Source organism: Zootoca vivipara, chromosome 7, assembly GCF_963506605.1.
Source record: "Zootoca vivipara chromosome 7, rZooViv1.1, whole genome shotgun sequence".
In the NCBI taxonomy this organism is placed as follows: Eukaryota; Metazoa; Chordata; class Lepidosauria; order Squamata; family Lacertidae; genus Zootoca; species Zootoca vivipara.
The window spans coordinates 51,922,862-51,950,799 of NC_083282.1; the positions used below are offsets into that span (position 1 = coordinate 51,922,862).

General features: G+C 44.5%; 2 protein-coding genes across 2 annotated transcripts in view; both read right to left on the bottom strand.

Moving 5' to 3' along the window:
- Positions 1-1,640: 1,640 nt before the first annotated feature.
- Positions 1,641-6,346, bottom strand: LOC132592442 (uncharacterized protein K02A2.6-like). The gene has a single exon (XM_060277036.1). The coding sequence runs from the start codon at positions 6,078-6,080 to the stop codon at positions 2,010-2,012; it is 4,071 nt and encodes a 1,356-aa protein (XP_060133019.1). The 5' UTR covers positions 6,081-6,346; the 3' UTR covers positions 1,641-2,009.
- Positions 6,347-23,174: 16,828 nt separating this feature from the next.
- ILRUN (inflammation and lipid regulator with UBA-like and NBR1-like domains) overlaps positions 23,175-27,938 on the bottom strand; it is a 29,584-nt gene continuing 24,820 nt past the window's right edge. Inside the window, exon 5 of the mRNA XM_035122274.2 lies at positions 23,175-27,308. Coding sequence (XP_034978165.1) covers positions 27,273-27,308 — 36 coding nt within the window. The 3' untranslated portion in view covers positions 23,175-27,272. The remainder of the gene's footprint in view (positions 27,309-27,938) is intronic.

A 27,938-nucleotide genomic window follows, 5' to 3' on the forward strand; every position in this document is an offset into this window, starting at 1 on the left:
AATAAAATAAAATGTATTACTTTGTGTATAGGGCTGCTGGGCATGCTGCAAAGCACAGCATTGATAAGGTCCTATTCACACACCATCTTAATTTGCTCAGAGACCTCAAGTTGCATCCATACATATAGATGCAATTTATGGAAATCTGCATCATGGTCCTGTTGCCTGAGTGATTTAAGGTGATATCCATCCAGCAAGATGAATTATTTGTTCTAATACCACTTTGAACTCCTCCTGCTTTTCTGTACCAATATCATCGTTAGCTTCTATTTACTCTTTACCTCATTCACTGCCTAAAAATAATGTCCAGCCTTGCTAAAAACTTGTGTATTCTAATTAGCGCTGGAGACAAAACTGAATAACTACTAGACACAACCTGAAAGGGGTTTGGAACAAGGTTCATCACAAGAATGACATGATCAGGTTTTTCTGCAAACCCCTCCCCTCACTTTTGCTCAACATCTAGCTTGATGAAGAGTTCTGAAGAACTCAAAAGATTTGGTGCCATATACTATGATCCCATGTGGGTATTTGCATTTTTCAGAACACCATGACTTTCTAGAAGGATGGGGCTATTCCTCAATTTTCAGTAACAGTTCTGGATAGTTTGCAGATATTGCCAGATGTCATCTGCAGCTGATATGGGTAGCCCATGAACCTCCAGATGATGTTCAACTACAACTCCCATCACACCTGACCAGTGGCAAATGTCAACTGGGTCTGATGGGAACTGGGGTCCAGCAACACCCAAGAGGGCCACACTTTTCCCATTCCTGCTCTGTAGGGAGCTGCTGTCACCGCTTCAATCATTTCCAAGGAAATAGAACATCCTCTTATTTACACATTGCTACACCCCTGCAGCATTTGACAATAGATACTACCAGCATGGCAAAGGGGTGGGGGTGGGGGGTGGGATAGAATACAAACCATGTAGCATTTGTCATATTAGGCCAGAAGGTAAATAAGGAAAATATGAGGGGCTGAATGTTACCACAGATGAGTGATGGATGAGTCAGACACCTATGTGTTCTCTTCCTAATTTGGCTCAGGGCCCTATTTGTTATCCAAGGTCGTAAAAACCCCTCCCCACCTCTCTCTCACATGCAGAATGTTCCCCTGCTTCTATTTCTTACCCTAAAGTACATTGGGAAGTTTTTGCAATACAGTACATTATTCTGAGCTTCTCACAAGTAAGTGGGATAGGAGACCCTGTAACAAAAATAAATAGTAGCAGTTTTAAAAACTAAGCCTGTTTTTAAAATAATGGAGAAATGTGTCACATGCCTATAGTTGTGCGGTTAGCAGTGAGCTTTTGTTTTATTGTATTACGTTTTTACCTTGGCTGTTCTTCCAAGGAGCTCAGAGCAGGGTACTTGGTTCTTTGCTCCCTGCATCTATGCTTTTATCCTCACAAGACTGTGATGATTGTTAGGCAAGATAGTGGCCTGCTCAGGATGACGTGGGAAGTTCTGTGGTTGAGTAAAGAAGAGTTCAACCCAGCTCTGATGTAAATTCAGGACTCTAGTTCCTATACCACATTGGCTCTCTCCCTTGCTTCCCAATAGGCTCCCCTCAACCAACCAACCAACTCGAGCCAGTTCCCGCTGCATCAGTGAATGTATTTGAAATATACTCGGAGTCGAGAGTGAATTTCATGCTCTTTATTCAGCTCATAGTCATCAAGGAGGAGAAGAGAAGACGAATGGCTCTTTTCCCAAAACCATCTGCTTATATACATTATTTACACAATGGGCCTTGCGTGATTGGCTACTTCAGGGCTACACCTGTGGGCCAATTATATTGTGGATTGACTTCTGCCTGCAGCCTGATTGGCTGCTCCTACAGGCCAATCAGGTAGCAGATTCACTTCTGCCAGCCGCCTGATTGGCTGCTCCAGCAGGCCAATCAGGTTGCGGATTCACTTCCACCTGGAGTTGGATTGGGTAGCTCCCGCTGATTCTGAATCCTATTGTTCTAGGATTCAGCTCAGTACATAACACCCCTCCCCTCTAAGTTCCAGTCCTGCCCGGGAAGTTGCGTTCGTAGTCCCCAAGGTCTGCTGGCCGCCTCCGTGTGCGTTGTGGCCTGGGGTGTTCCTTGGTCAGGGGTTCTGGTTCTGGCTCGTGTTCCGAGGCTGCTGGCTGTGCCGGGGCTGTCTGGTCTGGCGCCACTGAACCACTAGGTTGTAGCTCTGGTTCCGGTGTCCTTCCAGCCTCGGGGCGCCCCTCTGTGCCTACTGCTTCTGCTTCCCCTGCCCACCCCTCTCGCTCTACAGGCCTCACTGCCCTGCTGTCCCCTTGGGACCCCTCTGTCCCGCTCTCCTCCCGGGTTCCTCCTGGGAATCGTCGCCGTAGCTGGTCGCAGTGGCGGCGCCAACATTGCCCCCCTTCCGTTAGTACCTCGTACGACACGGGACCGGTCACCTTGGTGACTGTGGCGGGTACCCATGCTGGGCCTGCCCCAAAATTCTTTGCATACACTGGGTCCTGGGCCACAAATGTCCGGGGGTTCCTGCCTTTCCCCCCCACTACCTCATCCTGAGCTCTGTCGGGGTGAAGTCGGTCCAGTCTAGTTGCAAGGCGCCGGCCCATTAGTAATTCAGCTGGGCTCCGGCCCGTCGTTGTGCTTGGGGTGCTGTGCTGTGCTAGAAGAAATGTGGCAAGGCGGTATTCCCAGTCCCCTTGTGTCATGCGGCGGAGGCTGTCCTTGGTGGTCCGCACCATGCGCTCCGCTTGGCCATTGGTGGCAGGGTGGAATGGTGCTGAGCGGATGTGGCGGATGGCGTTCTGCGCTGTGAAGGTCTGGAACTCCTCTGACGTGAATGCGGTTCCATTGTCCGAGACGAGGGTGTCAGGGAGCCCGTGGGTCGCAAACAGCTTACGTAGTACCCGGATGGCTGCCGCTGTAGAAGTGGATGGTACCAGTGCGACCTCCAGCCATTTGGTGTAGGAATCCACCACTATGAAGAATGTTTTTCCCTGGAAGGGGCCAGCGAAGTCCACGTGCAAGCGTGACCATGGATGTCGGGCGGACTCCCAGGGCTGGACTGGGGCCCTTGGGGGATCCGGGCGGGATTCTTGGCAGGTCTGGCAGTGTTGGACCCAGGCCTCTATCTCTCTGTCAATCCCCGGCCACCACACATAACTCCTGGCAAGGGCCTTCATCCTCACTACCCCTGGGTGTGTCTCGTGTAGGGCTGTGAGGACCCTTTTGCGGAGGGGCTGGGGAACAACAACCCTGCTTCCCCATAACAGGCACCCCTTGTGGGCCGACAGTTCATGTTTGCGGTTTGTGTAGCCAGCGAATTCTGGCCCGGGGCTGCTGCTGGGCCATCCTCGCCACACCCAGTCCAGGACCCGGGAGATGACCCTATCTTTTGTGGAATGGTGCGCAACTTCTTGTGCCTGAATTGGTCGGTCGGGAAGCAGCTCCAGGGTCATAACCTCTTGTGCAGGCGCTGGGTCGGGGCCTGTTTCTGGTAGTGGTAGCCTGCTGAGGGCGTCTGCGTGGCCCATCGCCTTCCCAGGGCGGTGGATTAGTGCATACTGGTAGCCGGCAAGGAAAATTGACCACCTGAGGACACGTGGAGACAACACTTGGGGGGTCTGCTTCTCAGGGGCAAACAGGCCAAGCAACGGCTTGTGGTCAGTCACTATGGTAAAGGGCCGCCCGTACAAGAAATCATGGAATTTTTTTACGCCCTTCACGATTGCCAGACCCTCCTTGTCAATCTGTGAGTAGTTTCGTTCGGCTGCAGCAAGCGTCTGGGAGAAGTATGCCACCGGCACCTCTCTTCCATCCGGGAGTTGGTGTCCCAGGACAGCGCCGATGCCATAGGGAGAGGCGTCGCATGCAAGCACCACTGGCAGCCTCTCGTCGAAGTGTGCTAAGACCGAGTTCGAGACGAGCAAGTCCTTGACTGCCTGGAATGCGGCCCTTTGTCGCTGGCCCCACACCCAAGGGGCCCTTTTATCTAGGAGTCTGTGTAGGGGCTCCGCTACCGCTGCCTTATGGGGAAGGAAGGCATGGTAAAAGTTCAATAGTCCCAAGAATGACTGAAGTTCGGGCTTGCTCTTGGGCGCTGGGGCCTCACAAATGGCCCGTACCTTGTCACCGGTTGGATGGACCCCTTCTGCGTCCACCTTAAATCCCAGAAAGTCCACCTGCGGCACTCCCAGTAAACACTTTTCCCGCTTCACCTTGAGGCCCACCGTCTGGAAACGGTGCAGGACGGAGCGGAGGCGGTCCTCAAATTCCTCTGGTGTGGGCCCGGCGATCAGTACATCATCGAAGAAGGGGGTGACGCCAGGAATCCCTTTAAGGAGAGAGTCCATTAGATTCTGGAATATGCCTGGTGCCACGCTAACGCCAAATTGCAGCCGCTTTACTCTGAATGCCCCTCTGTGCGTCACAATCGTCTGAGCCTCTGCTGTGGCTTCGTCCACAGGCAACTGTTGATACGCTTGGGCCAAGTCCAGTTTGCCAAAGATTTTTGACCCAGCCAGGGTGGCGAGGACATGGCTGACCACTGGCACTGGGTATGCATGGGCCGTGAGAGCCTTGTTTATGGTGCATTTGTAGTCTGCACAGATGCGGACCGAACCGTTAGGCTTGACGGGTGTGACAATTGGAGTTTCCCAGGGGGCGTTGGGCACCGGCTCCAGCACTCCTTGCTCCACGAGCCGGTCCAATTCCTCGTCTATGCGGGGTTTCAGGGCGAACGGGACCCGGCGGGCCTTGTGTCTGATGGGTCGTACAGCGGGGTCTAGCTGTAGGGCAATGGGGGGTCCTGTATATCGTCCCAATGCCCCATCGAAAACCCCTGGAAACTCTTTGCATATGGCGTCCACGTCCACTTGTAAGCTAGTGCGGTTCACCCCGGTAACGGCTAGCCCCAGAGGTCCAAACCATGCCAGTCCCAGTAAGCTAACGTAGGGGCCCTTAACTACCAGCAAGTCCAATTGTTGCTTTCGCCCTCGATATTGCACCCTGAAGGTCCCCACCCCCATAGTAGGGACCTTACGTTTCTGGAAGTCCCGGAGGGTGAATGGGGCCGGCCTTAGTTTGGGACCCCCATTAGGGCACAGTTCCCTTAATGTTCGGGCCGAGATTATGGATAGAGTTGAACCCGTGTCCAGCTCCATGCGGCATGGGGCTCCCTCTATCTGTACCTCTATATAAATTTTCTCTGTGCTGGGATGGGGCAACTGGAATACCTGGTAGTCCGTGATCTCCGTTGAGTTGCCTTGGTGCATGGTGCCGTGTGACCTGGGGCTCCTGGGTCGGTCATCTGATGCTTGTCGACGGGTGAGTCGAGCCCGACACACCCGGGCGATGTGTCCCAATTTTCTGCACTGCCTGCACTCTGCGTTGCGGAAACGACAGGTCCTCCTCTCGTGGTTCTCCCCGCAGCTTGCACAGTTCCCTCCTTCTCGTCGAGGCTGCTGTGGTGTGTGTGCTGCTTGAGTGCGCCGCTGTACTCGGTGTACTTCCTCCCTGTCAGATTCGGATTCGTCGGTGAGGTCTTCGTGGTAGACCCTCGGTTGGGATGGCGGGGCCGGTCGTGCCTCTTGCGTTGACCTCTCGGCGGCTTCAGTTGCCAGGGCTTCCTCCAGAGCAATCTGGAACGTGAGGTCTTTTTTGGCGTAGAGGCGTCGTTGCAACATCTCGTCCCTCAGGCCACCGACGAGGCGGTCACGAAGCATGTTCTCCAATTCTGAGAAGTTGCATAACCAGGCGGCTTGGCGGAGGGAGGTCACAAACCCAGTTATGGTTTCCCCCGGGGCTTGCCGCTTTGCGTAGAAGGCATTTCGGCAAGCTACCACCGAGGGCTGTGGTGAGAAGTGCTCCTTCAGCCGTTCCATTATTGTTTTGTAAGAGACGGTAGCGACATCTCTAGGTGCAAGGAGAGCCCGGGCGATTTCAAACGTCTCCTCTCCACAGACGCTGAAGAATGTCGCCCTCTTCATGGCATCGTTGGTGACTTCTTTCGCTTGCAGGAGGAAGTTGAAACGGGCGGCGTACCCTTCCCAGTCTCCTGATGCTGGTTTGAATGGCGAGAAGCTGCTGTCGGTTGCCATTCTGGGTTCCTTGGGTCCTGGAGCTGAAGCCTGGATGCACGGTGCGATGCAGCGGTGCAGCAGGTGGCGGTGCTGCGGTGCAGTGCGTGGTGGCGGTCAGCTCAGCAGGATCCCATCCTCGTCGCCAGTGAAATATACTCGGAGTCGAGAGTGAATTTCATGCTCTTTATTCAGCTCATAGTCATCAAGGAGGAGAAGAGAAGACGAATGGCTCTTTTCCCAAAACCATCTGCTTATATACATTATTTACACAATGGGCCTTGTGTGATTGGCTACTTCAGGGCTACACCTGTGGGCCAATTATATTGTGGATTGACTTCTGCCTGCAGCCTGATTGGCTGCTCCTACAGGCCAATCAGGTAGCAGATTCACTTCTGCCAGCCGCCTGATTGGCTGCTCCAGCAGGCCAATCAGGTTGCGGATTCACTTCCACCTGGAGTTGGATTGGGTAGCTCCCGCTGATTCTGAATCCTATTGTTCTAGGATTCAGCTCAGTACATAACAGTATTGTTATAAGTTTATAAGTGCTAGAATTTAAGTAAGGTTTGAGGTGTCAAAAGCTAGTCTCCTATGTGAGGTGATAGCTAGACCCATGTGTGTATTTGACATGTGTATTTCTAAGCCACCAGAAATGAGCATGTGTTAATGGCTAAGTAAGGCAAACTGGTGCTTCCTGTGATATGGTAAAAACTAATTAAGTCAGACTAATCCCTCTAGAAGTGGTAAGGTAAAGGTAAAGGACCCCGGACAGTTAAGTCCAGTTGCAGACGACTCTAGGGTTGCGGCGCTCATCTTGCTTTACAGGCCGAGGGAGCGGGCATTTGTCTGCAGACAGTTTTTCCGGGTCATGTGGCCAGCATGACTAAGCTGCTTCTGGCGCAACAGAACACCAAAACCAGAGCAGCGCACGGAAATGCCATTTACCTTGCTGCCGGAGCGGTACCTATTTATCTACTTGCACTGGTGTGCTTTCGAACTGCTAGGTTGGCAGGAGCTGCGACCGAGCAATGGGAGCTTACCCCGTCATGGGGATTCGAACCGCCGACCTTCTGATCGGCAAGCCCAAGAGGCCCAGTGGTTTAGACCACAGCGCCACCCGCGTAATGGGCTATTAATACAGAACAGGATCAAAGGACTGGGGCCTCTCCCCAGGTTAGAAAAAGGGCAGCGTTGGGTTAGCAAAGTTAGGGGCAAACTGTGATCTATGAAGAGAAGCTGCAGAGCAAGGATGACGCTGTGCAGAAGAAGCAAGAAGAACCCCTCCATGGTAGGCTCAGGTTGTATATATGTGTAAATAAACCATATATCATAAAGACACCACAGTCTCCGCTGTGTTTTATTGTCCAAAAGGAAACACAGACCTGGTGTAAAGTATGCCTGGAACTTCCTGGAATCTCATACTCCTTGGAGATTGGAGATGGTGTGTAACAGTATATTGTCAGCATTATGTGCCAAGGTGCATTAATGTTGTGTGCTTATTACAGCAAAATCCTAACTGCCACCCACTTTAGGAAAGGGGCGTGGTCATGTGTCCTACTTCACAGAGGACTACTTGAAGGCATACCTGGTCAAATCCAGTTGAAAGATTTAGAAAAATTCTATGGAGGGAGAAGGAAGAGTAGGGGCCTTGGAGGTTGCCCAGCAACAGGGAGCAACTGCTAGCAGACTGAGTGGGCACCTGATTACAGCCTTCCCCACTATGGAGAGATGTTTTGTGTTTCTATTCAAATTATAGTAATTGCATCTAAATTTGCACTTGTGCATATAAATTAGCTATGTACATTTGTGCAAATGTGTGTGTTTGCATGTTGTGATGCACTTTCTTTTTTTCTGGTGATGCCTAAACAGCCACCCAACTGGGAAGATACTCCAAACTAACAACCTGGATCTGGTTTCCAGGGCCTTCTATCTACATCTTCTGATGGCTCAGAAGTGCTCTCCACTTTAGCCTCTCTGGCTTCTACCATCTAATTCTGCCAGCTGCGTAGGTGAGGCCAAACGGAGATGTACAGGTATCTTGCAAGTTCCAGCTCCCACCCTACTTGCTGCAATACCAGCAAACACATTTACTTCCTCTACGACTCTTTGGCTTATTCATTTTTTCAGTTAACGTTGGAAGGGCAAAGGCCCCATAAGGTTTTAAACTTTCATTTCTACTGGTGGATTCCAGGGCAGTAAAATGTTTGCTCTGTCAACACAAACCTAATCCCAAGACTACAAACTCTATTAAAATAGAATGAAAGATGAGATTGCCCTTTAAACACAGCTAAGAATCTTGTTATAAAGAGCGCCCTTCAGAACAACAGCTTGATATTGCAAGTTTTGTGCAATGCTTCAAAGTCATGTGAACTTGATACAGTTTATAGGCTCCTTGCGCACTACCTGGATAAAAGTATTCGTCCAGATTCTGGATTTTTAAAATCACACAAAGAACATAAAGTAAAGAAATATATGTGGGTGGTAAGCAACAGCCACTAGAGGAAAGACTCAGAGGAATTAGAACAATCATTTTCCACATATATACTGTATAAGAAAATCTGGGACAACCTTTCTTATTTTGAGACATGCTAGTGAGCTCTCCATAGAAACTCAGAAATACTGGGGAATAAATATCAAAGCATTCAAGAATTCTCTTCTATGTAGTACGAAATATACCGAAAAGCACTCCACAACAGCATTATTATTATTTGCATCCCACCTTTCCTGCAATTTGGCAGTACATAGTTTTTCTCCTTTCCATGTTATCCTCACAACAGCTCTATGAAGCAGGTTATGTCACTGAAGAAGCCTCTTTACAAGAAATGCTATGCGACCCTTTGTTCAAAAGCTGTTTGAGGAAACACATCAAACTAGCACTTCTTTAAGAGGATGGGGACAGTCCTACTGATGTCACTAAGATGCCCCTGTGCCATTTGCTGCCTGCCATTTACCAGTTTAGTGACTGGAAGCTGCCTTTCAACTGCAAATAGTATCAGCATGAACGTTTGCGTTAATAGCAGAACATATGTTGCTTAGTTACATTTGCAGCAAATCCATTACCTAGAAACAGCATTATATAAAAAAACACCAGTGCTAGTTTGTAAAGACTCTAATCAGACTAAAAACACACACAGTCAGTATGAGCTAAAAATAGTGCTTTTCAAAAAGAAGTGTTCAAGAGAAGCTCACCAAGCTATTCACTGGAGAGATACCACATTTAGGGACTCTTCCCTTCAAATTAAAGTATTCTCCATGGGGACAGAAACCAAGAAGTAAATTCAACAAATGAAGATGCAAGTGTTGCATTTACTAATGCTAAGGGTTGGTCAGCATTCTGGAATGGGTGTGTGGAACCTCTCCTGCCCTCTTGCAATCTGTATCTAGCATCTTTCAGACTCCAAGTGCATTACTGTTTTTTGTAAACCACTTTGAGGGGTTTTTCTGCAATCAAGTGGTGTATAAATTTTATGAAACAAATAAAGAGACATTGCAGGGTGTGTTGAATCATGGTGACAAGCTCTGCTCATAGCTGCCAAGTTATCCCTTTTTTTAAGGGAAATTCCCTTATGCTGAATAGGCTTCCTCGCGAGAAAAGGGAAAACTTGGCAGCTATGGCTCTGCTCCCTGCATTATTCACCACACATCTTACTTTGCTTTTTACAGAGTTCTCAACTGCATGCAGAGTTGGTACATGTGTGCAAACAAAATACACATATGACATGGGGTAGGGTTTGCAACCATGATCCTGCTCCCTTCCATGCATAACCATGGGTAACCAGCCTCATATAATCAACATGCACAAAGGGGTTAATACTATAGAGTAAGCTCCTGCCAGGCTTAGCTAGGTCACCCCCCTCACCTTGAGAGGAAGATACTGTAAGCCTATTGTTGTACCTTGCTCTACCTGAGAAGCTCAACGCGCAAAGAGGTCTGAGCTGGTTGCTCCAAGTTCAGATTGCATGGCTTTAACAAGCCTCTCTTGAGTTCCTATACCAATAATTTAGAACTTTCACCACTGTAACTAAGCCAAGTTTTACTGCTTGTTTTTTTTCTGACTGTTGTAGAAAAGCACATGAACCTGACTTTTGGAGTTTGTAAGCAAACCATTTTACCAAATATGTGGTCTCTTTATCAAAAAGCTTGGTAATCTCCACATGCTCCCTTTTGTAGCTAGTGTATTATTTTCTCTCTCCTAAATAAAAGAAGAGATTTCATTATGCTATTTAACAAATTTTGGACAAATGTGGGGACTATCTACCATTTTTAAAAGCCTTCTACACCAAAAGCATTTTAGAAAGAGAGACTGTGTTAAGCTGCTAATTGAGCACTCCTGTCTCCTGAAAGTCTTCTATATGCACTTCAAAAGTAAGCTAGTTGCTGTTGTAATGAACCCTCCAAATAATGGAAGATGCCTGGAGAAGAAAACTGAGCTCTGCTAGAAATGGAGCACCAAGAGGGAAGGATGATGAACAGATGAAAACTTAGCCAACTCCTCCATGAAAAATCTGACTCCTCTTCTCTGCCTCATATTTGGATCACATCAGCCACCCCATTTAATAATCTGTGAAGCCTGAAGGCTGGAACGAAGTGAGTATTGAAACTTACATTATGTCTAGATTGGGGTTACGGAACCCAATGCAATTAGTAATTGTGTGAATTACTTTTTAAAAGTAAATTGCAGGTGCAATGAAAATACCCTCTTGGGATTCTGATAACAGTGTACATGTGGAGTTAGAGATCCCTTATACCCACCCAGGCCAGGGCCCCACACCCAACTGCACATGCCATTTCCTTTTTTAAAAGCTATTCACACCATTGCTACTTCTGTGAATGGTGTCAGGTGAAGTTTACCCATCATTTTAATTGCCAATCCAGGCCAGCCATTCCACTCAGTGCAGTCAATGAGATACCAAGCCCCACATGCCCAGGACAACCCCTATTCACCCCTTCCTTGTGTAGTCTGTTTTTTACTGCTTTTACTGCGGTTGTACAAACAAGGTTACTGAACCTGCCCTTTGGCAAGAAAAGAGTTAGTTCTTAAACAAAGTTATAAAAAGCCATCATCACATCAGTTCACTCTGTCTCACAAGCAAACTCTGCTCTACATACGTATTGTTGGGAGCAGCAATTGCTTGCTTCTGTGGTTGTGCTTCAAAATAAACTTCACACCTGCCTATTTGTTCAGCTCCACATGTGAACTTGGTGGTGATGAAAGGCGCTGGATTGACAGCCCTGGGGAAGAGAAGCCATCTTGACACAGAAAGAAAAACAGCTCAAGGAGGCTTTTCTCTACTATGCAGCTTCAGTTAGAGCAGGCATCCCCAAACTGCGGCCCTCCAGATGTTTTGGCCTACAACTCCCATGATCCCTAGCTAACAGGACCAGTGGTTGGGGAAGATGGGAATTGTAGTCCAAAACATCTGGAGGGCGGAGGTTTGGGGATGCCTGAGTTAGAGCATGTGGAGAATTTGGCCTAAAGCAGAGGAGCAGGCCTGTTCTCTCATTAGATCACCAATACGTTGACCAAAAGCTACTAATCAAATCAGGATTCTTAAAATACAAAACAAGAGATACAGAGAAAAACAATGGAGCATATTAACAGCAGCAATTCTACAGTGCTCTAGACCAGTGTTTCCCAACCAGTGTGCCTCCAGATGTTTTGGGACTACAACTCCCATCATTCCTGACCACTGGTCTTGCTAGCTAGGGATGGTGGGAGTTGTAGTCCCAAAACATCTGGAGGCACACTGGTTGGGAAACACTGCTCTAGACACTGAAGTGATAGGATAGAATATCAGTAATAAACAATTCTCATTCTGTGTAGAAATCCAATTCCAATTATCTTCCGTGAAAGAGAAATGAGTAATATTCCTTCAAGCAATTCAGTTTTCACTCCTCAGGGCACAAGAATGAAGATTGGTTATTTGAAGACTCATTTGAGAACACCAGGGTATATACATGTTTCAAGTAGCTCATGGGTAAGGTCAGCAATTGGAGGTGAACTGGATGTGAGGAATGAGAGTTTAAGATCACAAGAGCTAGCTAGGGTAACTTGCCTGTCAAGAGAACTATTCGCAGAGGCAGCTTACAAACACATCTGACAAGGATAACAACATAACTTTTGTGAGTTTCAATGCAATGGTGATACTTGGTTATACTGGGTTTATTTTAATTCCCATAGCCTAATTTCCTTTGATTTGACAATATTATTTCAGTAGCCCAGCTTGATACAATTCTAAGGGTGCAATCCAACGCACACTTATTTGGGAGTAAGGCCCATTAAACTCAATGGACCTTAATTCTGAGTAGACAGTCACAGAATTGTGCTGCAAATGCCAGGCTGGGGGGGGGGGGTGTCCTAAGTTTGTTTGGAGAGAGATTTCTGTAAATGAATAAATACAGCCAAGAGTGCTCATGTTATGAGATGTCCATTCTGTGTCTAATCCAGAAATCAGCTACTGAAATGCATGATTTTAGTACAGGACGCGTACAATGCTCCCAGCCCCTATTGATCAAACAAGCGGTTACAGGTCACATTAACTATGAAAGATGCAAAAAGCATGTTCAGCTAACTGTGGTGTGTAAACAAGGCTGCAACTGAGAGAAAAGTCAGTGTGACACATGCTTGGAGTCAATCAGTAGAACGCTAATTACCTTGACAAGCAGAAAGGAACTAATTGTGACAATGATTGTGGGGCATTATCGTATACCTAATTTGGAACCAGGGATCTACCAAAAAAAGTAATATTTGAGCACTTATGTGTCTTTCTTCTCATAATTTTGTATTGCATGATCTATCTTCTTAGTCAACATTAGTTTCTTTACTTGTTCCCTTTCACCAGGTTTAGATACCGGTAGTCATCTCACTTAGGGCCTATGGAGGAGAAACTCAGAACTGTTAAGTCACGCTAGGGAAAAGGGCTCCAATGCGTTCAACAGGGTGAAGTCAGGGGCATATGAAGGGGGGGCAGAGGGGGAAGGCCACCCCAGGGACCACTCTGGGGGGTGGTGACAAGATGGCCCGCTGCCCCCCAGCTGTAGAGTGGCCGAGGGTGCACACGCAGTTAGAATGGGTGGAGGAGAAGCCATGCCTCTTAAAAGTAGAATAAATGTGTGGTGTGCCTTGGACCTTGTGTATTTTGGTGACATAAATAAATACAGTGGTACCTTGATTTAAGAACAGCTTAGTTTATGCACAGCTTGGATTAAGAATGCTGCAAACCCGGAAGTAGGTGTTTTGATTTGTGGACTTTGCCTTGGAAGCAGAACATGTTCTGCTTCCTGTTGAGTGTGTTCCATTTGTAAATTGAGTCCCAAGGGAAAGCACGCCTTGGTTTAAGAACTCTTTGGTTTAAGAACGGACTTCTGGAACGGATTAAGTTCGTAAACCAAGGTACCACTGTACAAAGAATGGTTGATTGCAAGGAACTTGTCTAAAAGTCCAGGTTTTCCCAAGCAGAGAAGGGGGATATATGGATGCTTTCAATGTGAAGCCAAGAGTTCAACAAAGACCTGCTTCTGATCTAAAGACATTTTCTTGGTTTGTGGTTGGTTTTGTATCCAAAGTACCTCAGTTTCAGGAACACTATGTGTGTGCTGTCTTAAGAACTATTCTCTCCCCCCCCCCAAAAAAAATCTGAAAACAGGTTATTTTACATATGGATAAAACAAGCTGATTAATTTTCACTGGAAAACTTTTTGAACTTTTAATCATTTTAGGCTTGACGTCACAGCCCAGCCTGCAGCTGTCAGAATTATTGAGGAAACCAGGCCATGGTAAACAGAGTAAAGAAGGGAAATAAGGCAGATTAGATAACAAGGAAGTGTTTTATTGTTGTGCCTGGAGACACACCACACCTGCAGGTCTTCCAGGCGCGATAGGAAAAGTTTTGTGATACTTTTGAGAAAGATCTTGTTTTCCGTTGCAGCCACTTGGTGTAACTACTGGTGGCAAATTTTCATGCTTTATTCCAACTAGCAAATAGCTTTTGTGACAGGCTTAAGGGTGGAAAAGCTCCATCTCTCTTCACTCAAATCTAGAACCCAGGAGTCACTACTGGCTGTTTACAAGAGTGTACAAACAGGTATAGCAAGACTGCAGTGATCCTAGTATGGGATATTTTGCCTTAGCAACAACCTCAAAGAAAACTTGGAATGAGTGGATTGATGCATCCATTCCAAGGATGTCAATTAGATGCTCCATGACATTTTTCGTATAGCAAGGACAGAAGCCTCATGAAGCTACCTAGGTTTGAAGATCTTCAGGAAAGACTCTTTCCTATGTCTTGCTAGCATCTATATCCTGCTCGTGGGAGAGATGCGAGAGGGCCTTCTTGGTGATTGTACCTTTGCAACTCTCCCTAGAGCAGTGCCGACTTAACTTTCTCTTTATGAGCTTCCTTCCATCAGCAGATGAAAACCTTCCTGTTTAGACAAGCTTTTTGCCCATTGCAGTATTTTTTTTGGTGTTGCTGACTTTTAGCCTTTTAGCCGTCTGCTATTTTAATATCTTACCATTTTATCAGCTCATGTTTTCAATGAGTAGTTGTGACCCATGTTTCTTTTACATTTTGTTTTATTTACAGTACTAGCTGACCCGGCCAAGCGTTGCTGTGGTTCTTTCCTGTGATACCCCCTCCCCAATCTGTCCCGATCCATGACGTATCCTGCCCCTCCTCCCTCCACTCTGGCTCATCCCTGTGTTTCGGTAGGATACCCTTTCCTCTGTTGTCCCTGGGGAGTGTTGGCCCCTCCCCCATGTATCTCCATACCTTGGCCCCCACCCTTGGAGAAGGAACTGTTAGGTTCTAGGTTCTATTTCCCAGCATGCACTTTTGTCTGAGCCCTGATAAACTAGGCATGCTGCACCAATTCCAAATTTAATAATTTTCATGTCTTTTGCTTTAGTGAGTTTTAGTGGCTTCTGTACGAGAGCCCTGCTTTGTTTAAACAGTCAGGTGGACCCTGGCAGCTCTTAGTTCTTCCAGTGCCTGTAATAGATAACATGAATGGGAAATGGGATTGCTGGCAACTGCTGCTAACTGGCAATTAACAGTCTCGGTTGCTTAACTGGCTGATCAACAGAAAACTTGGCTTGGCAAGTTTGATGGGAAACACAGTGTAATGCAGGACTTACTCTTTCTAGCGAGCCATCCTCTGTTCACAAATTTTTAGAGATTCATGCAGCTTAAAAGGAGGAAAGGTTGGACCTAAGCCCATGACAAGTGTCCCCCTGTGAAAGGCATCCCAGAAGCAAAGTACAGTGGTACCTCTGGTTAAGAACTTAATTCGTTCCGGAGGTCCGTTCTTAACCTGAAACTGTTCTTAACCTGAAGCACCACTTTAGCTAATGGGGCCTCCTGCTGCCGCCGTGCCGCCGGAGCACGATTTCTGTTCTCATCCTGAAGCAAAGTTCTTAACCTGAGGTACTATTTCTGGGTTAGCGGAGTTTGTAACCTGAAGTGTTTGTAACCTGAAGTGTTTGTAACCCAAGGTACCACTGTAATCTGGATAGAGACATGTCCTGGCAAATGCCACAACATCCAATTCTACAAACAGATGAAGCCGTAGACCCACAGTGTTTCCACGCTATTCAACAACATACTGGCAAATTCAGGTTGCACAATTTAAGTGGATTTAGAGCTCTTCCACAACAAACCCACTTTTAAAAAAGGGAGAGGAGTAGCTGGGGTTAACAGAATATGTAATGGTTTGATATTTTTCTGTAACTTTCCAAACCTACAATGTTTGTCAATTTATTCCATTGCTTCTTTGAGTAGGAAATATCCTGCAGTTCTTTCTTTTCATATGTAGTATATCACCCTAAGAACCAACATAACATTTCAGTGTTTACCAAAACAGAAATCCCGTGCTTTTTTCTGGGGGTACGCATACCCCTAAACATTTTGTAAATCTAAGTTTGGCCTCATTAAGGGGCACTATTTCAATATGAGTAGGAAAATGAGAGTACCTCTAAACATTCTTTTTAGGAAAAAAAAAAGCACTGCAGAAATCCTAGTATACGTCCCAATAAACCTCTTTCATAGTAACAGCATTCAGCTTCCTAAAGACAATCTGCAAATGTATCCAACTCCCTCTGGTGGTTCTTTAAATACCTGCTGATATATAAATTCTTTAGTACACTGTTCAGTGGTTAAATAAATCTTTCTCTCGCTTCGCATCAGGAAACACAAACTGCTTTGTCCACCAGACCAGCCACATTAAAAATGGCATACCAGATTACAGCTACAGTACATATTTTGGGGGGGGGTGCAGATGTCATCACCATGTTGACTGTCTCTCAGGAGACAATGGAGGAGTGAAGTCAAACATTGGGGGTGAAGTCAAACCGTTGGAAGTTTACAGCGCCTGCTGAGGCTGTAGAGACCAATACAGGAGAGACATGTTTTGTTGCAGCTGGGGCAGATGAAGGTTGTGCTGCTGCAGATGCACCATGGCATTTATTCTCTCTGCGCTCCTCCCAGTGGTCATTTCTCCTCTGGTCACTGCTTTGGATACATGACCTGGTTGTCTGTCTCCAGGCCCTGTGGTTGTCTGCAAGAGATTCCCACACAGTGGGGTTGATGTTGCCAGCTTTCATGTCACATTTGCAGACATACAGCGATACAACGGTTTTCAAACGTCTCCGTTGACTAACATTTCGGTTTTTGAATGTAGTATACCCGGAAGTAAATGCTTTGGTTTTCAAGCTTGCCTCAGAAGTCGAACATGCCATGCAGCTTCCATATTGAGTTTTCTGTACTGAGTTTTCCATATTGAGCCTTCTGTACTGAGTTTTCAGTTTTCGAATGTTTCAGAACATGAATGGTCTTTTGGAACGGATTACATTTGAAAACCGAGGTATCACTGTATTTGTAATGCAAAGTTGGTCGGCCAATGGGCCTGGTGCCTGAAGCCAGCTCCCTGTAGAGCACATTCTTGGGGATCCTACCAGCTACCTTCTGTGGGCATGACCAAAGCAATGTAGACATCGCTGAGACAGGAGTATCAGCATGCTGGGAATGTGAGCTTGGGAGAGCACCTCTTTGTTTGAGACTCTGTATTGCCATGTGAGGCCCGAAATCATCACCAGCAAGAAGATACCACACAATGCTTAAGAACAATCAGATAAGTAGATACCCATTAAGTCACAATGAAGGCATCATTTGAGGGGGGGGACCTAACGGGAGTCAACATTCTGCAAAAATACAAACTGGTAATAAAACTACATACTCAACATAGTATATTTTTCCAATCCAGATGTAATATCTTTATGCATTTTCTTGTAATTTTTCATTTGGTTAATGCAAATAGGTATACAGTAATACAAACTTGTTTTCAGCTAACATCAAAATATTCTGTTCAACATGTCTTGCTTGCTGTTTAAGAAGCTATATCAAACACATTGTAGTTCAAAAACAGAGTTGCTGTCTTCCCAGCTACAAACTTCACATGGTGCTGTTTTTAAGTATAGCCTCAATTCCCCAGCAATAATCATGAGCTTTAAAATTTACAGTGGGATTTGAGACAACAGCTTGAAATTGCATGCCTTTATGATGGAGTCAAGGCCACACAATCTATTGCTGGAGCGGCAGTGATTAAAGGTATCAGATCTGTCTGTGTGCCATTTGCCCCTCCACCCTCCAAGATGACATTTCTAAAAAGCATAAAAAAAAATAATGCAATGTTTCAATCCAAGCATAACAAATTTATTGTTGTCCTCAAGTAAAGAATTATGCTGGCCACTGCCGTGACAGGACAGGGACTAGGGCTGTTTGCTCAGGTTAACCTTGCAAATAAAGACCATGATAAAGTTAGCATTTTTAAAAAAATGAAGTAGGGTGTTGAACATGGTGTGTGTGTGTGTTGGGGAAAAGGCATTACAGAGAGCAGGAAGACCTACACATAAAGAAACAAGATAGCACAGAGGGGCAGAGAAACTGTTCATCTGAGGTTACTTGCAATATGCCGTTCCAATTGGAAGCAAGAATATTCTGTGGATAAACAGTCTCTTAGAGCCAGATGTATGCCATTGGACTTGTGGGCCCTTGTGGATGGGCAAGTTTCAGGCATAATACATCATTAGGAAGTCTAGAAACTGAAGATGGTGCAGTGACCACAGGACAACATGAAGTACATTTCTCACTGTGCCTCAATGGGTGGAGTGACTTGGTCTTTCATAAATAAAGCAAACTGGGATCCCAGCAATGTAAATATTTATTGTTGCCTGGAGCACATAACCGGCCCACAGCGCAATGCTCCTAGCCAGGTCTATTCAGAAGCAAGGCCTATTGAATTCAATGGGGCTTCCTCCCAGGTAAGTGGAGCTGGGGTTGCAGCCTTAGTTCACCAATGGTTTTGTCTTTTGTAGCCAAGCTTACTTCCAGAGTCATAAACACAGTAATAGATATTTATGGATGAGGCAATTGTCTTTCCCTTGGGCCCAGTTCCCTTCATCTCTTGAAATGCTCCCTTTTCTATCTTAATTCACTGTATCATTCCTCTTACAATCTTACAAATGCAATAAGGATATGTTTAGAGTTTAAATAATTTACTTATTAACTGGATTCCTTTCAGCTCCTTGCTTCATTCAATGAAGTATGCACGAATCAGATCAGACACAGTAAGCAGCCATGGAGGAAAAAGCATATACAATAACCGTCAACTTTCAGTGCATGGCCCAGAATCAGCTACATCACAGGATTTTATCAGTGGTTTGAATTTGTTTTGTGCCTTCTCTGTGGCACTTCACATACTTAAAGGGCAATGGTCAGAGTTAATTTTTTCAGGGATGAATTTCAGAAGAACCTTCATCAGAGTATTGGATCTCATTAACTTACATAATTCCTCCATTTGGGAGAAGGGCACAAGCAGCTGCTTCTTACCTTGCTTGCAGTCTTACCACAGGAGGATGCATGCAGTCACATAGGAAGCAGATAATTTGCCCTATCAAGCCAGGCCACTAACCTGCCCTGAGACCTTTGTTGAAGGGCAGGAAGTAAAGCAAACAACATAGGCTTTTTCTATCAACTCTTGACAAGACTGATCAAAATAGCTTTTCAATTTACTTAGGTTGCAGAAAACACACATTTACATTGTGCCTGGCTTGTTGATTTAGTGGCAGAATTAGTGCCTCGGGTGCGAGGGATCCTGTGTTCAAGTTCCAGTTGAGCCCCTGAGGTGGAGGAAAGGCAGGCCATACCTTTAGAAATTTGAGAAATGCTAAACTTCTGTGGTAGGGCACTTTTTCTTTTTAATGCAAAAGGTCCCAGGTTCAATCCTCAGCATTTTTAGTAGGGCTTCAAAAGGCTTCTGTCTGAAACCCTGAAGAGCTGATACCAGACAGTGAGCAGAGACAATAGTGAGGAAGACATACCACTGGTGTGCAACCTGCAGACCCAGAGGCACCATGGGGGGAAGTGAGGGCACTCCCAAAATTTTCAAGAAGGGGGCTGGCCCCCATCAATATTCTGCTGTGACATGCAATATTTTGCAGTGCTTTCACACAACCCCATGCTGCACTTCTAAGTCCTGACAGCCCCATGTTTCAAAGTATGGTGTCACCTTACATCACTATGTCATGTGACTGGCAGGTTGGTGACCTCACCTACCTGTCAAATTCATCCCTCTAGAGGTGGAAAAAGGAGGATCTGGTCTGCCAAAAAGAAGATTGCCTGCCCCAAATGTAGAGGAGGTTAAAAAACTTCTTTGGCCATGAAGTTTAGTGAGTGACCTTAGTGTCTTGCCTTATCTCAGTCTAGTCTACTTGACAGAGTAGAAAGGGCATACATAGTAAACCATGTTGCCCGTAGAGAAGTTCCTTAAATTATAATACTACTTGCAGCAGCCACTATGATGCACTTCTTGTAGGTCAGCTAGGAGGATCAAATGACCCACGGGTGTCTGTGGGCTTCTTTGTTGTGGAAATCTGTTCCATTCCAACATTTCAGGGAGTATATGGAGTTTAAATAAGCTAACCCTTGCTCTACTCAACAATGTTCCTAATAATGATTCTTGTAGAACTCACCTTTACCCAGAAGACTTTTTGAGTCTAGGAAAAGCATCCTGACTACTTAAGAACAGCAGAGACCTCAGCAATTCAACCAGTACCATTCTACCTAGACTGGGACAGTTCAGAAGGGGTGAAGTTGCTTTTGAATGCTCTTCTATAAGGTTTCATTTACATGAAGAACCAGGACATTAGGAGGACAAGAGGCACTAGCCTGGTTTCCACTCTGACCCAACAAATTTCCATATGCATTATATTCCATATGTATATGTATGTGTTCCATACGTCCAAGTGGTACAATGCTGGGAACAATGCACCACATGCTCTCTGAATACTTAAGACTGGTTTTTGAAAATAAGCAACAAATTCATAAGATACTTCAACATTTAAAATGCTTGTGCGCACACACAAACACCTTCTATCTCGACCTGCAGAAACAGGGCTCCTCTACAATAGCTACTGGGAATGTATTCTGTTCAGTTATCAGAGCTGCACAGTCCAGGTTGTCTTGAAAGAGGAACCTTGCTTTTGAACGGTTCTTATCTGTAATTACCATCTAAAGCAAGCCTCAATTTTATAGATCAGTGCTTTTAAAAAATCTTATTGAAGTTGTAGGATGCATAAGCTTTGCTTATGGATCAATGTTCTGGATTTTGGCACAGGTAACTCTAGGAACAGATATACAGGCCAGCTACATTAAATTTCTTCCTCTCCATGGGTGGCATCAATCATTAAGTTGCTTGAAGCGGAAAACTGAATGAACCATATTTTGATATTTAAATTTTCTCAGGTGTTTGCAAAAGTTCTTACATTGTTCAACTCTACAACTATTTGACTTGGCCTCCGACTGCTGCACCACACCCATGGCATATACCACGTAAAAAGTCATGGCACATTGCTTCATTTATAATGAGTGCATCATAATGATGGCAGAATTTATTTGCTTGCTTCAAAGATAGCATTATAATGAAGGTGTGAGCTGATTGCCTTGCCTTGATGAGCTCCTGACAGGTCTCAGCCCCAATGGCAAACAACCTCAAAAGTAAACAACAAGTAGATGTGAAGGAAGAGAAAGCAGAAATCTCAAACAATCCAACCACCACACATTTAAAATACATTTGGGAGGGATATCAGTTCCCTGACAAAATAGCCAAATCTAGGCGATTGTAAAAAAAATACTTTTTATAATAGGAAGGTAGGCTGAGTGAGGCTGCTGAATTATCCATCTCAGTACTATCTATCAGGGGTCAGCAAACGTTTTCAGCAGGAGGCCGGTCCACTGTCCGGACCCCTTGTGGGGGGCCGACTATATTTTGGGGGGAAATATAAACGAATTCCTATGCCCCACAAATAACCCAGAGATGCATTTTAAATAAAAGGACACATTCTACTCATGTAAAAACATGCTGATTCCCAGACCGTCCGCGGGCCGGATTGAGAAGGCGATTGGGCCGCATCCGGCCCCCGGGCCTTAGTTTGGAGACCCCAGATCTACATCATCTGTTCCCAGGCTTCCCTCTCAGCAGACCACTTGAGAATGGCTAAGGGTCTTGGCAGAGCACTTAAAGATATTTCTGTATGTCGTAGCAATTCTAATTCCATAGAATTCACATTGCAATACAGTACAATAAAATACAATATATGAAATGAAAGCAATAAAACACAATTAAAAATCAGTATGCATACTCAGTGTGAGGAGTACAAATCCACACACCACGTGAAGAAAGCTCATGGACCACTGGTAGTTCATTGGCAACAGTTTGGGAAACCTATTCTTCAGTGATTGCCAATGTCTCTCTGGGGCTTCAGGTAAGGGTCTATCTCTCACCTCTACCTGGAGATGCTAGGGATCAGGCATTAGATCTGAAGGGTTACAGCCCTTCCCCAATGATCACATTATGTATACTAGTATCACACGCTCTAAAGGAGCAGCCTTTTCGAAAAGTTAAGTACAGTAGCTGTACAAGGGAGTCATGCCTGGCCCGAGTCTCCTGTCAATTACATGTGGAAATGTGTGACACAGTCATTGAACAGGGACGTGCCTAATTCCATTCAAGGTGGTTCTTCAAGGATTCGCTAAAAATTCATCACTTTCTCCAGAAATGTAATTTCTAATCCAAAAGGTTAATTTATGCTGAAATCAGTTTCAACATAGATTTTTTAAATGCAAGTGCTTCATGGCACTTGTATGTGTTGCAATTTTGGGAGGGGGTGGTGGAGAGAAAGGCTGTTTGTGTGTATACAAACAAACAGTGAGAACCATGTGCTATGTTGCCAGTGGGGAACCTCCAGCACAGTGGGCCAAATTAATCCTGTGAAGATGTTTTCCCCAAATCATACCCATTCCCTGACATCATATGCAGTGTCAAGTGTTGATCAGGTAATGAATGTGCCTACAAAGGAAGAATTTGAACACTGAAGTGTGCCCCTTGCTGTCAGTGCCAACTTAACAAGCCCCTGACTTTGATCTTCAAGTCAGAACAAGCTGGAATGTGTGCAGAAGGTGTTAAAGGGTCTGGAAACCAAGCCTTATGAGGAACGGTTGTCACACCTGGGTGTGTTTAGCCTAAATAACAGAAGACCGAGAGGTGATATGCTAGATATCTACAAATATCTCAAGGGCTGTCATATGGAGGACGGGGCAAACTTATTTGCTGCTCCTCCTGAAACAATAGTTTCAATTTTTTTAAAAAAGGAGATTCTGGCTAAACATTAGGAAGAACTTTATGAAGCTAAGAGCTGTTCGACAGGGGAATGGACTACCTTGGAGGGTGGCAGGTGCATCTTCATTGGAGGTTTTTAAGCATATTGGATGGCAATTTGTCAGTGATTCTTTGGCTGTGATTCCTGCACTGTAGGGGATGGGCTATACATCCTTGGAATTCCTTCCAATTCCAGTTCTATGATTCTATGAAGGCACAAGACAGCACCCTAACCAAAATTCATTTTATTTCATTTATTAAGCACAGAGTTTTCAGCTCAGTTCTGGCTTGCATGATACTCTCCAACAAATGGGAAAGAAGGAAAGCAAAGTGGGAACCATTTAAACCATGAAAAGGCACTGTGGGTTCAAGCTTTGGTCATTCAATAAAAACTCAAGTATAAGATTGTTTTGTGTTAATTTAATCATACAAATATTCATTTATACAATAAGGAAAAAGCATCTTTGTTTTCCCCCACAATGTGCTATTACAGGATTCTTCCCAGACTCAATGAAGCAACACACATCCTGCTCTACACATGCACTCCCCCCAGAGAGAATAAAGACAGGCTGCAGAATCAACCACTCACTCACACAAGAGAAAAAACAATGAAAACCCAGACATGGGACAGCGTGCATTTCTTAGCCCCAGGCTTCTCTGGCTACAATTGTACCTATAGAGATTCAAGAGACACTCATCTGCAGCTGGGGGGTGGGATGAATACACATTCCCAAATCCCTGAGGCCTTAGGATACACCTTCCACCTGCCCCAAATAGGAGCAACAACATAGGCCCAGCCTGACAGTGCAGGCTTAGCACCCATCCCCAGAGACAGAGCTTACTTGCACCCACCAAGGCTCAAAGCCAGCTCAGTTTCCTAGTGAGAAGACTGGGTGCTCTTGCCTCCCAGGCACAGTCACATTTTCAGATGCAGAGGTTGCCAGCACATTTTCAAACCCAACAGCTTGGGTTACAGTTTAATCTGCATTAAAATAAAAATAAAAAAAGAACGCTGCAAACAAATGAGAAATTCAAACTTCCCTTTGTTAAATTAAAATTACTTCCTCCTCCTCAGGAATCCATCATTTCTTCCAGAATGAGAACCACTAGGGAAATGGCCAGAGCCAACAACACTTGTTACATGAAGCAAGCTAAATTTGGGGGAGCAAGAATCAGTCACATTTCAGGAACAGGGATATGGGTCAAGCAATGCTTAGCTTCCTCCATGTCCAAGCAGTATCACTTTGGTAAAAAGGGTTATTTTATTCACAACGTATTTTTACAGATCATGCAAGAGGGAACGAGAGGCATATACACAATAATATTTGAAGTGGGCAAGAGTGTTGCCAATATGTGCATTTTAAAGCTATGAGTTGGCTCTCCGATCCCTGTAATTGCAACAAAGCAATCTAAATACCCATGCCACTTCCAAACTCAGCAGTCTACACTGTTTGCCCTACATGTGATTTTATCTGTACAGAAGTGTTGTGTGTTAAACCTAGGCACTGGTTAGCATTGCCACCTTTCTCTCACAAAGGGGTTGTGCCTTTATGACATTCAGCTATTCTGCAGGTGCAGCCACCCCCCATTACTACACCTCCATGTTATGTAAAGCTACATCTACTGTGTTTCTGCTTCCCATCTGTTGAGGAGGGGGGAAAGGTGGCAGCGTCCCCTGATAATTATGAGGTTAGGATTATGCATTTGTGAAAATCAAACCTTTATGCTTAGGCACAAAAATGTCTGGCCCTCCTTAGCTGTCTGAAAGTGCTGCTCCCAAGCAAACATGATTTTGGCTTCAGCCATTTCAATGGCTCCAAAATCATCAAAAATGCCTTAAAAAACTAATGAATTTAAAATCAAGAGTTCCAAGAAGCTCCATGAGCAATATAGGAGGTATTGTATAGAGAAGAATATTCGAGAAAAGAAACGAGACACAAAACAGTGAGCATTTTAAACATCCTCCCATTGTCATCACTGAAGGGATTATCACTCAAATCAAAATACCTGCAAACAGGCATGAGCCCTTTGTAACTATTTATATAGAGATCATCCCCCGAGAGAGGAATGTTTATCCCCAGAAAGATCTCAGAAACTAGTGACAATAAAGAGGACTACTTTCACTGCAACCAAGCTGGGCCCTGGCTGTGATTTCTGCTTTCTTCAGTGGAGCAACTGTTTCATTCATAAAAGTCACCAACACTCAAAAGAGGAGATAGTATTTAAGATGACTTGCAGGAAATGGTCATCCCTACTTGCTGTAAAAGAACAGTAGTTGGCAGTAAATATCAGTTTTTGCTCTGCACTATGAAAAAACTAAAGTCTCCACAATGTTTGACAGTTTGGATGGTGAGGTTTCTGAATACCTAACTTGGTCTAAAGAGAAAACTGAATCTGTTTTAACTTAGCTTAGTAGCTGCCAGTTGTTTCCACTGGCTTCCAATGTTGCCGCCAGAGATTACTCTCTCTCACACACACTCATCTCAAAAAAACCATACAGTGTACTCAGTCTTTTCTTTGCGTATCAAGAAAGTTGCTTGCCCAGAGCAGGAAAAATAAATAAAACCAATTATCATGACTAATGCTATACATAATCAGTTTCTACACCTTATTTTGCATCTGAATAATATGCTGCTTGTGATGATTAAGATAAGAATTTGGGGAGCCAAGCTGGGGGAAAGTTAAAGGAAGGCATTCCATAGTTTCTACACTCCCATAATTTGTCCTCTCAGGTGAATCCCTTGCAATCATTTCACCCAGTGTTCATGGCTAGGGTCATAGATAAACTATACTCTTCAAATTAGTTGGGATGCAAAAAAATTATACAAGTTCTTCAAAAGTGAAAACATCAAATTAGATGCTCAGCTGGCCTAGAAGACACATCTGCCTGCTAGGATCCTAGCCAGATCCATTTAGACTTTGGGTGCTATATATATAAATATATGTTCTGATGGGAAGCAGGGTTGTGGTCAGCTATACAGAAGAATACAAAGGCCTCGTATGCAAATCAAACCAACAAGGTAGCTCAAAGTATGTTACTTCAGACCTTGCCTTATCCCCATCTACATAGTCATACTTCCACTATCTCAGACCAGGGAGTTTGATCTTCTAAGTGAGATGAAAGGAAGTGGGCATTGCATATTATTCTATCTTTGGCAGATGGCTGCTGTGGCCTAGTTCAAGTTTTTGAATTAGACAGAACCCCCCTCCTCCTTAAACCGATGCAAAACCCAAGAGTTTCAAGAGACCATGCTCTGCTAATTCTCTATGGAATTGGACAGCTTGGCCTCAATTATATGGCTATCATTCTTCATGGGCTGTACGCAATTAGATCTTAAACAATTCCACACACACACACCCCACACACGTCTATAAAACCAAGTGTTCAGAGAAAAAACAAGCTGATAAGCAGAAGGAATTGCTGTGAATGGCTGCTGATGGTTCTTCTTTCTCCCATACGTTCAAAGCAATTTAGTCTCTGCCAACAAGCTAGTTATTTTTTTATCACTGAAGACTCAAAGTGGTCATTCCAATATAAAACAGATGGTGTGAAATTTACATCTTAGAAGTGTCATGGAAATTTAATAATTGGTGCTCTACCACGCCGGAAAATAATTTTTCTTCTTGGCACAAAAGTGACATATACATGCATAGCTGTCTCAAAGACAGTTACCGTACATTAATGAACCTGGGAATATTTCAATATACTAACGGTTCAGGGCAAACTTTGGAATTTAAGTAAGAGCATGTGCCACAATCAAAGCACAAGACATCCCTCTTGCATCAGCTCAGTGTTTTTACCCTCTTGACATTCTTGCCCTGCACAACGAATGGCAAAAATGGGTCTGAGCAACTTTGCCAAACAGAAAAGAACTAGCAGATGACTAATGCACACCATGCCCAGAAGAATGATACCAAAAGCAGAATAAAGGCAAATAACCAAAAGGGGGGGAGAGACATTAAAATTTATGGATTTGGATATTGATCAAGCTAGAAATTAATACCGTCTGCACTAACCAAGAAAATGCTAAGCAAGCTTCCATTTCATAGCAAGCACATCTCCATAAAAATGCACGCTGTCCCTTTTTAAAAAGTTATGAACAAGGAACGAAAAATTAACATTTGCTCAGACTACAACCTCTCTGTAGGCAAAATAATTTCTTTTTAAAAGAGATGGCTTTTCCATTTTAATCTTTTTTAAAAAATTTCTTTTAGGCTACCTAATTAACTGTGACAATGACTTCTAAACAAAACATTGGTGTATTTTTCTCTCTCATAGCACTGAACAGCACTCCTGAAATTCAGCATTCACACATGCATACTTTAGTTTTGTTTTTTTCTGGAAACAACTAGTCTTAAGTTATTGTTGTTTTCTTCTTATCTCAGGATATGGAGACCAAGAAGGGGGTTCATGTTGTATCTTCTATAAGCCATAAGAACTCCCCCTCCCTCCCAAGTCCATTCTTTGTCAAATTCTCTTCTCGACGATACCCGTTTTTGTTTTTAAGACTGTCCAAAGGGATAAGGACCGTGAAAACCCTGGAAAAGAATTAGAGACAAAAATTAATTTCAGAAAGGGGAGTAAACTAAGCAATGTCTGTTCCAATACGACCACAACATCCCAAGTGTATGAAATCCTCTACAACCTATGTTCTAAAGCCATTTATCACTTTTTACAAAGGGTCATACAATTCATTTCATTTTAATCTATTCTCTTCTGAATTTCAATGCTACATTTCAGTGTCTACACAGTCAAAATATATTCCCTTGCCACCTGTCATACTGCGCCCAAAGAGAAACATAAAACACTGACAAAATCATTGAAGTGACGTTCCAGTTTGGGATATTAAATACGTCCAAGGGGTTTAGTATACTGAACTCCTGGAATGCTATACCAATGCAATTAAGTTCCCTACATGGCTCTTTAAATCTTTAAAGCTCATGTTCATGAACCAAAAACAGTCCTAGCCCCAACGGTTTATGCACAAACAAAACTGCTCACTAGGCTTAAAGGTTGATTCTGTCTCCCCAACCAAAGATGTCATATTGAGTTGCAGACCTCATGCATGTTTTGTGGCAAGCCAGAATCGGCAGTATTGGCAGAGTTGACCACCATCAAATTCCAAAACGTGCATACAATAAACTTTCAAAAGCCTAAACAAAATTTTA

Coding starts and splice junctions, on each gene's coding strand:
- LOC132592442 (XM_060277036.1), bottom strand. CDS start 6,080: ATGGCAACCGACAGCAGCTTCTCGCCATTCAAACCAGCATCAGGAGAC.